We start from the raw sequence: 10930 nt of genomic DNA on the forward strand, positions 1-10930 counted from the left end.
TGTCAATTGCTCATATGTAAATGCAGGATAAAGGTGAAGAAAATTAAAACAAGACCACAAGAGTCAAAAGGACTTTGAGTCTATCCCACCTGAATTTCGAGAACAGTCCAAGAATAGATTTGACGCACTGAATACTAACGGCCGAGACCTGACGAGCTGGGCAGGACATCAAGACCACAGAAGAGAAAGGTCAAAGCAGATGTCAGAAGAGACTCTGAAACTTGCTCTACGTGGTCGAGTGGCTAAAGGAACCGGAAGAAAGGATGAAGCTGAATAGAAAATTTCAAAGGGCAGCTCGAGAAGACAAAGCCACATATGATAATGAAATGTGCAAGGCTCAGAATGAGAAACAAAACGGAAAGAACACACTCAGCATATCTGAAGTGGAAAGAACTCGAGCCTCGAATGATAATTTAGAAAGATTCAATAGGCAAAATATTGAATGATACAGGGAGTATCAAGAGACGAGAGAAAGGGTACACGCAGTCGCTGTTCCAAAAAGAACTAGTCGACAGTCCATCATTTCAGGAGGGAGCATATGAGCAAGAGCCAATGGTCCTGAAGGAAGAAGTTCGAACTACACTGAATGCATTAGTCAAAACGAGGCTCCAAGAATGGACACAGTACCCATTGAAATGGTGCAGAAAACGGAAGAAGCCCTGGAAGCACTTACACGTCTATGCCAAGAGATTTAGAAGACGGCCACGTGGCCAACTGATCCATATTTGTGCCCATCCCAAGAAAAGGTGATCCAACAGAATGTTCAAACTATAGAACGATATCACTGTTATCACACACAAGTAACATTTTGCTTAAGATCATCCAATATTGTGGCAGCCGTATCAGTTATTGACAGATAACTGCCAGTACTTCAAGCCCAAAAAAGACGTGGTCCAAGGGATATCATGGCTGATGTCAGATGGATCTTAGCTCAAAACAGAGAATACCAGAATGATGTTTACTTGTGTTTTATTGCCAAGGCATTAGACTGGGGAAAACCTGGAGAAGAATGGAGATTCCAGAGCCCTGTGCTCATGCGGAGCATGCACATAGAGACAGTCATGCAAAAACAAGGAGAAACCACAAGGTTTCAAATCAGGAAAGGTGTGTGTCAGGGTTGTGTTTTCTCAGAATACTTATTCAATCTGTGTGCTGAGCAAATCTTCAGAGAAGCTGGGTCATGTGAGGAATGTGGCATCAGGATGGGAGGAAGGCTTGTGAACAACTTGCAGTGTGCCAATGACCCAACCTTGCTTGTTCAAAGTGAGGACTGGAAGCACTTGCTGATGAAGATCAAGGGTGGCAGCGTTCAGTATGGACTACAGCGTAAAGTCCAAAATCCTCACGACTGGACCAATAGGGAACATCACGGTAAGTGGTGAAAAGGTTGAAGTTGTCAAGGATTTTGTCTTGCTTCGATCCATCATCAATGCTCATGGAAGCAGCAGTCCACAAAAGAAGTATTGCATTAGGTAAATCTGTTGCACAAGACCTCTTTATATTGGAGAGCAAGGATGTCACTTTTAGGACTAACTAGTGCCTGACCCCAGCCATGGTAATCTCCATTGTAGCATAGGCATGTGAAAGTGAGATGCTGAATAAGGCAAACCAAAGCAAAATCCATGCATTTGAATTGCAGTGCTGGAGAAAACTATTCAAAGTACCATGGACTGCTACGAGGACAAACCAATCTATATTGGAAGAAGGAAGGCCAGAGTGCTCCTTAGAGGCAAGGATGGTCAGACTTTGTCTTACATACTTTGGACATATTGTCAGGAGAGACCAGTCCCTGAAGGAGATTGTTTGGTAAAGTGGAAGGGCAATGGAAAAGAGGGAGGTCCGTGATGAGATGGATTGACACAGTGGCTGCCATCAGTGGGCTCAGACATGGGAACAGTTGTGAGAATGCCGCAGGAGCATCCAGTTGCGTTCCGTTGAGCCTGGGGTCACTATGGGTCTGAGTTGACTGGACAGCAACTAACAACTCTCTCTTGCCACTCTGCACCTGTTTGATTGGATCATGCCTTGGGCTTCTGGGTCCAATGGCCCAGGTGGCCTGCCAACCTTGTTCCTAGATCCCTAGGACTCGGCACCCATTAGCCTGTGATCTCCCCACCTCCCCTTTGACCTCCTGCTTCATTAGTGTGCAGCTGTGTGTCTGGAGGGACTTCCAGCTAGCGTGACCCATGGACTTGAGTTGGGCTGCTTCCCAGATATAAACTTATTTCTTTATATAAAGTGCATTCTTAAATATATGAATGTCACTACTTTTGTTCCTCTTGAAAACCCAGTTAGTGCGATCTTGATCATTTCTGCATTGTTGGGCATCTTTCTCTAGGGTGAGCACCATGAATGATCTCTTCTTGTGAGGTGCCCAGGTAAGTCTTCTTGGCAGAGATGAGTGAGTGCTTCCAGTGCTTCATCAGCTTGTTGAAACATTCCCATTGGTATCCCATTTCTGGAGCCTTGTTTTTTTGCGTGTCTTTGGTGCAGCGTGGACTTCCTCATCCAGCATCATTGGTTGCTGATCACATGCTACCTACCTCTTGAAATGCTTGTGTTGACCAGTTGTTCCAGTATTACTGGGTATTCCATCACCTTCTGATGGTTCCTATGATCAGTCATTATTTTGCCCACATATCCTTTGATATTGCAACTCGAGGCCTGAATCTTTTCAATTCATTCACCTTTCGGACTCCATGTCTTTGAACAATTTTTTTTCCTTCATAATTTTCTACTCAGCTTTTACTCCATGAGGTCTTCCATTTGACCCAGCGCTTTCCCAAGGACTCCCATCATCTCAGTAGAGGGTTGGATTTTTACTCTCAGAAAATTGCATCTTCATTTTGGATGGTAAAAGCCTTCTTAGATCTCCACTCATTGTTGACGTTGTGGGTGATGAGGATTTTTATTTTAAATATTAAAAATGGCTTTAGAGTACACATACTAAGTGGATGGAAATTTGTATGTTACTTATTGTCTTCTTTCAAAAAAGGAGATATGCGCTCCCTTGTTGAAATCAATATGAAGGTTAAATGAAACAATGCTTGTAGAGGGCTTCGCATGACACTCGGTCAAGTTTCTGTGGACTATACACAGTAAAACCCATGAAGGTCACCACCTGTGTAGGCAGAAACGCACTAGAGAATCAAAACTCAAATATATCTCCCACGACTATGGAGCGCTGGAACAGTGAGGCTAGAAATGTGGGAGTCCCAGAATCCAATCGTGCCAGCTGCTCCAGCCCCTGCTGTCCACCGGACTCCTTACAGAGAGGACTAGGAGGCGCTTTAGTGGGGGGTTCCACCAGGTATACTTAAAAAAATGTATCAGTCGTGGCCGTGGGAAGAGCCCGGGTGGTGCAGTGGTTCTGTGTTGGGTTGCTAATCACAAGGTCATCAGTTCAAAACCACCAGCCTCGCTTCAGAAGCTTTTTACTCCTGTAAAGCTTTAGTCTTGGGAGCCCACAGGAGCAGCTCTACCATCCTATAGGGTTGCTGAGTTGGAAGAGGCCTAATGGGGCGTGTGGCATTTGGGGAGCTGTGTGAAGAATGGGGACAAAGTAGACATACCGACAGCAGCAGACGCCCGAGAGGACTAGGTGAGTGAGCGCACACCCATGAACAGGACCTAGCCACCAGACAGGGAAGTAGAGGAAAGCTTTGACTGATTCACTTAAAATGAGACTTGCAGGTTCAGAGGAGACGTGTGTGAGAGAGAAAAGATGGTATCTGCATTCTTTTAGATTCATTTTTTGAGGCAGTGAGAGGCATTTCCAAACGAAATGTAGTTAACGATTAGAAAGCACGGGTTGAAGGAAATACACACGACAGTGTACAAACGAGCCCCTGCTCAGTGCAGTTACCGATCAGAAGGCACAGTTGAAAGAAACAGACGTCAGGGCATGCGTGGCATGAGCCACGCCGCCGCCTTCGTGGTTACGAGAGTTTATTTAAACGAAACGATGAGAATACAGAGGCGACCACAATGGCAGCTGGCCAGAATCCTTGTGCATTACAGATGCACACTGGCTGGAGAAGGGTCCTTGGACCCACACGCTTCAGAAACAGAGAGCCAAGCCAGCTGCATAAATACAGAGAAGACGAGAGGTTTCACAGCTTTTTGCTTTGCGTTTCCATTCGAAACACCTGTATCTCTTACAATTTTACACTGTAAATGACTACCCCACAGATCTTGTGTGACAGTGGCGAAGGATGCAATGGTCTCATCCCCTGACACAGACTTGAGTCTACAACGTGGAATGTCTCAGTGGGCTATCAAACAAACCCAGATACAGAACATACAAAAACAATCCTAAAAGAAAAAAACGATCTGAGGACTACACTGCCCATGTTCAATGAGGAGGAAAGAGGAGGGGAAGAGAAGTAAGTCGGGGTGCCTAAAGTCAAATCTAGTATCTTGAGGTCTTCAAAGTTTCCATCCCCTCCTCCAAGGGAAATAGTACTTTTGCACTAATGGGGGTGGAGGGACACGTAACATCCTTTCCCCCCTAAGGAGGAAGACACCTGCCTGACAATGCTTAGATGCCATATACTAAGTACAGCAAGGGAGCAGAGCAAATGCCATGTGAACTGGCTGCGGTTTTTTATTTCTAAGCATATATATATATATATGTATATATATATATATGTATGTGTGTGTGTATATATATATATTTATTACAAAGTTTCTTGGTGTGGGCTAACGGTGCTCGCCTGTGGGAGGTGGTCTTTAGTGCCCGCACGCCAGCAACCGTGCACATCCCAGGCTCATCCTCTCACAGGCTCCAGCGTGGGGTATCTGCTCGGGGTTCTTGTCTTCATTCAACTGCGGTAGGGTTCCTGGCTCAGTTACATGGTCATGTGCTCCGGGAGAACATAGGAAATATCATCCCACGGGTGACGATACAGCCCCTGCTTCAGCCTCTTCTGATCCAGGTAGTGTCCTGAAATGGAGCACAGGCATGTGAGAGGTCGCCCAGGGGCACGAGGGGAAGGCAGGTCGGAACCCAGGTCAGAACCCAGGCCCCGGGGGAGTAAGTAAATCCGGACAGAGGCCAGTCGTCGGAAGTGCTGGGCTCAACTCCCGAGGCGCCTCGGTGGCTTCACTGTTCCGTGTCGGGCTGCTACCAGCAAGGTGAGCAGCTGCTCTGCAGCAGACCGAGCGGCGAGGTGAGCTTTCTCCTCCAGGAAGGATTTGCACAGTCTCAGAAACCACAGGGCAGTTCTACCCTGTCCTATTAGGGTCAATGCCAGTCCGAATCAACTCAATGGCAGTGAATTTTTTGGGGTGAGGGGAAGAGGAGTAGGGAGGGGTGTGTTTAACTCTCTCTGCTACCCCACCATTGGCTAATAAATTAAAGTCGTGTCTAAGGACAAAGGTAAGAGGGAATTTGAGAAAAGGAAGGGAGGATTCGGAACAACGATTAAGGAAGTATGACGTCTCCGATGAAGAAACCCCCTTCCCGGGCCGCGGGGCTGTGTGTGGGGTGAAGAGGAAGAGGAGAGAGCCCCTCCCAGCAAACCCAGAGGACTCACCGATGAAGCCCATGCTCCTGCCCAGCACAAAGACGCCATTGAGGGCTCCGATGTCGATGTACTCGTCCGCTTCCTCCCTGCAACACACAGGCCAGGGGAGGCTCGAAACGGTCGCCGCCCGCCCACCCCCAAGGCCGATGGCTTCTGCCGGGGACAGGTTCCTGTAGAGGGACAGACGCCCTGGGCAGGAGGGCCTGTTTTCTTCTGTCGCCGTGGTTTCCAAACCTCTCCCGCAAACGCACCGGCCCAGCAGCGCTGGGGCCGTTAGAGGGAGGGGGACGCTGGCAGCAACCCGCGGGCAGGGCCGTGGGGCTCACCGAGTGAAGGACCCACAGTTCCTGAGCATGTCAACAAAGGCCACGCCAATAAGACCATCCACATTCAGGATCAGGTTCGGCTTCTGGCAAAACAGACAGACAGACATTTAACATCATGTCATTAGCATCAAGCATTTATTATCCTTCCAGTTTTCAGCTTGGCAAGTTCTCTCGTGCTGCTCTGGCCACAGACTCGGGCTGCTGTCCCAAACCCTCCCGGCAGCTCGTGATCAGAAAACAAAGAGACGGTGCCGCCCTCACTTCCGCACTCCCAGGGTCTCGCAAAGAGCCCAACACCGAGCGCGCACTGGCCTGCGGCGATTCCGTCTCGCTAGGAGACGACACGACACGCGGTTTCCGCAGGACACAATCAAGCGAGACCCTGGCCCCCAGCCCCGTCCTTCGGCCGCGCCCCAAGCTGCACCTTTGAGGTGGTGATCTTCTCCACTTCCAGCGCGTAGTCGAGCAGCGGGGTGGCGGGAAAGTGCTGCTTCACGTAGTCCTTGAGGATCTGCACCCGCATGTCCGGGTTGTTTATCTAGGAGGTGACCAGAGTGAGAGGGGCCTGGGGAACACGGGGATGGGGCGCGTTCATCCCTGGGTCACGGGGACAGATGTGCCAGGGGCTCGCCGCCGGGGGCTCTGCAGGGCGGGGCCTGCAGGCCTTGGTCATTGCCTCCCTTTCGGCCTGTGCTGGCTTTGCCCTGTAGCACGGAGCTGAGACTGGGAAGTTTGGTGGCTTGGGCATGGGGAGAGGGTGTTGGGGGTGAGGGCTGGGACCCGCCCAGTTCCCCTATAGAAAGTGCTACAGGAAGCACGCATACAGCGGAGCGCGAAGCAACCATCGCCAAGCCCAGTGCCATGGAGTCCCCGCGCACTCACGGGGAACCTATGCAGGTTTTCAGAGACTAATCTTTATGGGAGCAGACACCCTCCCCCGTCTCCTGAGGAGTGGCAGGTGGCCTTGAACCACCAACCTTGTGGCTAGCAGCCCAACTGCCTAATTCCCAGAACCGGCAGGGATTCCACGGGACAGAAAAGTGCTCCTGTGATTTGATGAAAAACCAGGCCCTTCAGAGAATGGAGACAGACTGGCCTCCTGCCAGGACTCCGCGGTGACGCTAGCGGGGGAGGGGAAAATCCCAACAGCCACAGTGACGTCACTCAGACCCCAAGTAAGAAACTCACTGCCATCGAGCCGAGGCCGACTCAAAAGGAGACCTGACAGGGCAGGGCAGACACTGCCCGGTGGGCTTCCAAGACTGTCACCTCTGTACAGGAGCAGACAGCCTCAGCGTCCTCCTGCAAGGGGCTGGTGGTTTCGAACCGCAGACCTTGCAGTTAGCAGCCCAATGTGTAACCCTTATGCTACCAGGACTCCTCCAAGCAATAAACATGCCCCAAACTGAGTCTGGCCACACAGTCTAGTACGGTCTTAGAGGCCTAACTGCCCGCAGAGCTGGCTAACTTCGCAGGCCCTGACCCAGAACACTGGATGAATAACCTTTGCTGGCTAAGGGGAGGGAAGCCCCTCACTCACCGGTTCATGCGAGACCCTCTCATGCCAACATGACTACGCTTCTGCCCAGACCAGCAAGGTGGCTGACTGCAGGGCCCAGGACGCTGGGACAAAGGTCCTACCAAGGAGCTGCTCCCTCGGGGCCTTAAGCAGCTGCCAGTGACCTCCTCCCTGTCACTGTTTAAACCCAACCCAGTGACCGGGCACAGCGAGCGCTGCCTGTCTCTGAGAGATGGTATTAACTGCTTCACGTGTTGACTGCCCTTTCCCGCTTGCCTCTCCTCATCGGGCCTGCCCTGATTAACGATGCTTCCTACTGTGGTGAGGTCAGGCTTGGCCACGTGGTATGCTTAGGCCAGGGAGATGTGAGTGTCATGCACCGTCAGACCTGCCCTGAAGCAGAGGCTGTGACAGCCTTCCCAGGGTCCTACCACTGCCGCTTCCCCTCAGTCAGGGACCAGCAGGTCGGGGCCAGGAGCTGTTCCTCCGGCAGGAGCCCCGACTGGAGAAGACAGAGACCAAGGCTGCAGCTAACCTTCCGTGGACGTGGTGCACGTGGTGTTAAGACCTAAGACCGCATAGTTGCTGGCCTGGATCCCAGATTGCCTCAGCTGTTACAGGGGGCCTTCTCTGGACTCAGCTAGCTGCCCCACCCTTTGCTTACCCCTCCCCTGCCCCACCGGGTCTTCTCTCCAAAGCTACATTAACAAGCCTCGGGCTCATGGGATTTTCCCTCCATAATTTCACCAGGTACAAAGGGTTGAAGGGTCATCTCGATCCTCACACGAGGCAACTGACTGCACTGTCAGCCCAGCCAGAGCTCCACGTTCTGGGGCGTCGAGGACACGAGCACCCCCGAACGAAGCTGACACGCCCTGGTCCCCTCCCACCTGGAGGCCCTGGTGGGGCTGGCTTACCGACTTCACCCGGTGCCCGATGCCCATGATGAGCTTCCCCTCCTTCTTCATCTTGTTCACAAACTCCATGGGGATGATGCCGCTGTCGAAGGCTTTGCTGAACATCTTGGCTGCTGCATCCAAGGCGCCCCCAAACCGGTCCCCCTGTGGGAGCAACAAGCCCGTGACCCCCTACGGCCTGGCCAGCCCACTGGGGCCATTCTCCACGGCAGCAGCCAGGCAGCAGGATGCCCACGGCCAGTGGCCCGGCCCTTCTCGGTGTGGGTACTCACGATGGTGAGCAGCCCCGAGGTGAGGCTGGAGACCAGGTCCTTGCCAGCCCGGGCGCAGATGATGGTGTTGTGGGCCCCAGAGACAGCTGGCCCGTGATCCGCCGTCACCATCAGGCACATCTCGATGAATTGGCAAGAGTACTTGGGCAACCTGGAGGCAGGGAGAGTTTGAACAGAGGTGAGGTGCTGGGCTGGTAGTATGCTGAGCAGGGCACGTCCCTGCTGCCCACGTTTCCCTGAGCAGGGCACTCATTGTCTAAGGCCATCAGACAATCTCAAGACCCACTACCCACACGCCAGGGCCGCTCTGCACCTGGCTGCTAACTGATACAACATTTACAATAAGGCAGCCAGACCTTGGCTGCTCTGCTCTGGGCATCGTCCCCTCACCCGCCGTCAGGGGCTCCAGTGGGGCGTGACTCGTGGTTGTGACTACACAGGGGAGGTGGGACCTCTGTCCCTTTCACATTGTGGGGGCCCAGGCCTCTGGCACAGAGGTCAACCTCCCAACTAACAGTCAGGGATGAAGTCTGGGGCCATGGAGGTGAACGAGCAGGCAGCAGAGCCATTCAGGTCTCCGTGAATTAACTGTCCGTGAACCTGCCCTAGAAAGGACCCAAGGCAGGACCGAGTCCTAGGGCTCTACAAACCCACCCTGATCTCCTTCTGCCCAGGGCCACTGCACATGGGGTCCTGTGGAGCATGCACTCCTTGCGGAGCACCCCTGCCTGCCCGTCGGCTCCAGGCTCAGCTGCTTTGAAAGCTGTGGAGAAAACCGACTTTCCCCAGTAGTCAGGCTGACGAGACCCACATTTACAGAGGACACAAGAGCAGGTCGGCCTGGTGGCCACTCTGCAAGGCCCCTCTTTATCCAACCGGACCCTCCCAGGTCACCTCTACTCGCCCCCAAGATGCCTCATGTACGGACAGTTCCAAGGGGAGGGGCTGCTCCACGCCGTGCCAGAGGCCAGCGCTTTCCACTCTGCTGAGGCTACACTAGTCTGTCAGCGGCCAGCAGGCCTGGGGCCACAACATGGAACCCTGCACCAGCCGAGTGCCCTCCACACCTCACCTTCTCTGGAACCAGAGGAGGCCGAGGACGCCACCGATGCCCATCTCCTCCTTGAAGACCTCAGTGATGGGCATGCCCGCGTAGATGAGCTCTTGCCCGCGCTCGTCACAGATGCTGGTCATGAAGGAGGCGGGTTTGCGGATCAGGCCCAGCTCCTAAGCAAGAGGGAGGGCAGAGGGCAGCAGGGCTACGGTGACTCGCTTTCCAGAACAGGCCCCCTCGTCCCGTGTTCTCAGAATACCTTTCCATCCTAGAGACCCTACGCCAGCTCCGCTTCCCAGAGAGCAAGTGCATAAGCCTCAGGACCCACTCAGGTCAGGCGCAGAAAGCCAGAGCGCCATGCCCGGGCGGGGCACCTACCCAGCAGTGCTGTGGGCACAGTTGACGCCCATCAGTTCCCGGCTCCCGCATGGAGGCACTCGCTCGCTACCTCACAGTCCAGCCAGGCCAAGAAATCTAAGGATCTATTTTTGATTCTAAACGGGAATCTCCTTAAGCTGCCGGTGAAGGACAGGGCTACGGAGGAGGGAGGTCCCAAGATGCTCTTCACCTAGGCTCCCCAACCCCCCCGCTTTCAGAGCGCAGCAGTCACCAACCCCGGACCCATCTAGCTTCCGCTAACCCTACAGCCTTTAGGTAAAACGCGGAAGAGTCAGTTACTTTTCAGCTACAAAGGTAAGCTACGTGCAGAGAGCACTACATCCTCTGGGACTGCCATTCCCATCCTGTTCTTCTCCGGTCCTGTTCGTTTGGCCCTGTTCATTTAGCGGGCGATTTTTCCAGACCTTTCCCTCACGACCAGTCTTTGCGTGCATACCAAGGCACACAGAGAATGTGCAGGTGCGTGTTGTCACAAGCCTCTCATGACACCCTGTCTCCGACTGCGATGCACCTGAGCGTCCTAAGGCTGGGACAGGCCGGCCTAGCAGTGTGCAGCCACCCGGTGACACGGCCACCCTTTGCTGCTGTGGTTACCCAGAGCAACCCACGCGGCAGAGGGGCTGCTCCGCAGGGCTTCCTCTGCAGCCATTTGTCTGGGAGCAGACGGTCAGGCCCTTCGCACTGGGTGGGCAGTTTGGACCACCAAGCCAGATGCTTGACCACTGAGCTCCCAGGACTCCTTAGCTGAGGAGGCTTCAGGGAAACGTGGAACAGAAAAGTACTGGACTGGGAATCTAGGACAGATGAACCACTCAGGACCAGGGGTGACAGTGGCCATACCAGGAGGGAAGGGGGGTGTAGAAAGGGGGAATTGATCACAGGGAGCTACATATAACCTCCTCTCTGGGGGATGGG

General features: G+C 53.2%; 1 protein-coding gene across 5 annotated transcripts in view; it reads right to left on the bottom strand.

Moving 5' to 3' along the window:
* Window positions 1-3931: 3931 nt before the first annotated feature.
* The window catches only part of ACLY (ATP citrate lyase), a 38701-nt gene continuing 31702 nt past the window's right edge, over window positions 3932-10930 (bottom strand). For all 5 annotated transcript variants that reach the window (XM_004707162.2, XM_045299605.1, XM_045299606.1 and 2 more), the window contains 7 exons: window positions 9635-9789; window positions 8563-8713; window positions 8291-8434; window positions 6279-6392; window positions 5855-5937; window positions 5538-5614; window positions 3932-4945 (listed from right to left, as the gene is read on the bottom strand). In XM_004707162.2, coding sequence (XP_004707219.1) covers window positions 4851-4945; window positions 5538-5614; window positions 5855-5937; window positions 6279-6392; window positions 8291-8434; window positions 8563-8713; window positions 9635-9789 — 819 coding nt within the window. In that variant the 3' untranslated portion in view covers window positions 3932-4850. The remainder of the gene's footprint in view (window positions 4946-5537; window positions 5615-5854; window positions 5938-6278; window positions 6393-8290; window positions 8435-8562; window positions 8714-9634; window positions 9790-10930) is intronic.

Source organism: Echinops telfairi, unplaced genomic scaffold (genome assembly GCF_000313985.2).
Source record: "Echinops telfairi isolate 266 unplaced genomic scaffold, ASM31398v2 ScPeMD7_7458;HRSCAF=8496, whole genome shotgun sequence".
NCBI classification, from domain to species: domain Eukaryota; kingdom Metazoa; phylum Chordata; class Mammalia; order Afrosoricida; family Tenrecidae; genus Echinops; species Echinops telfairi.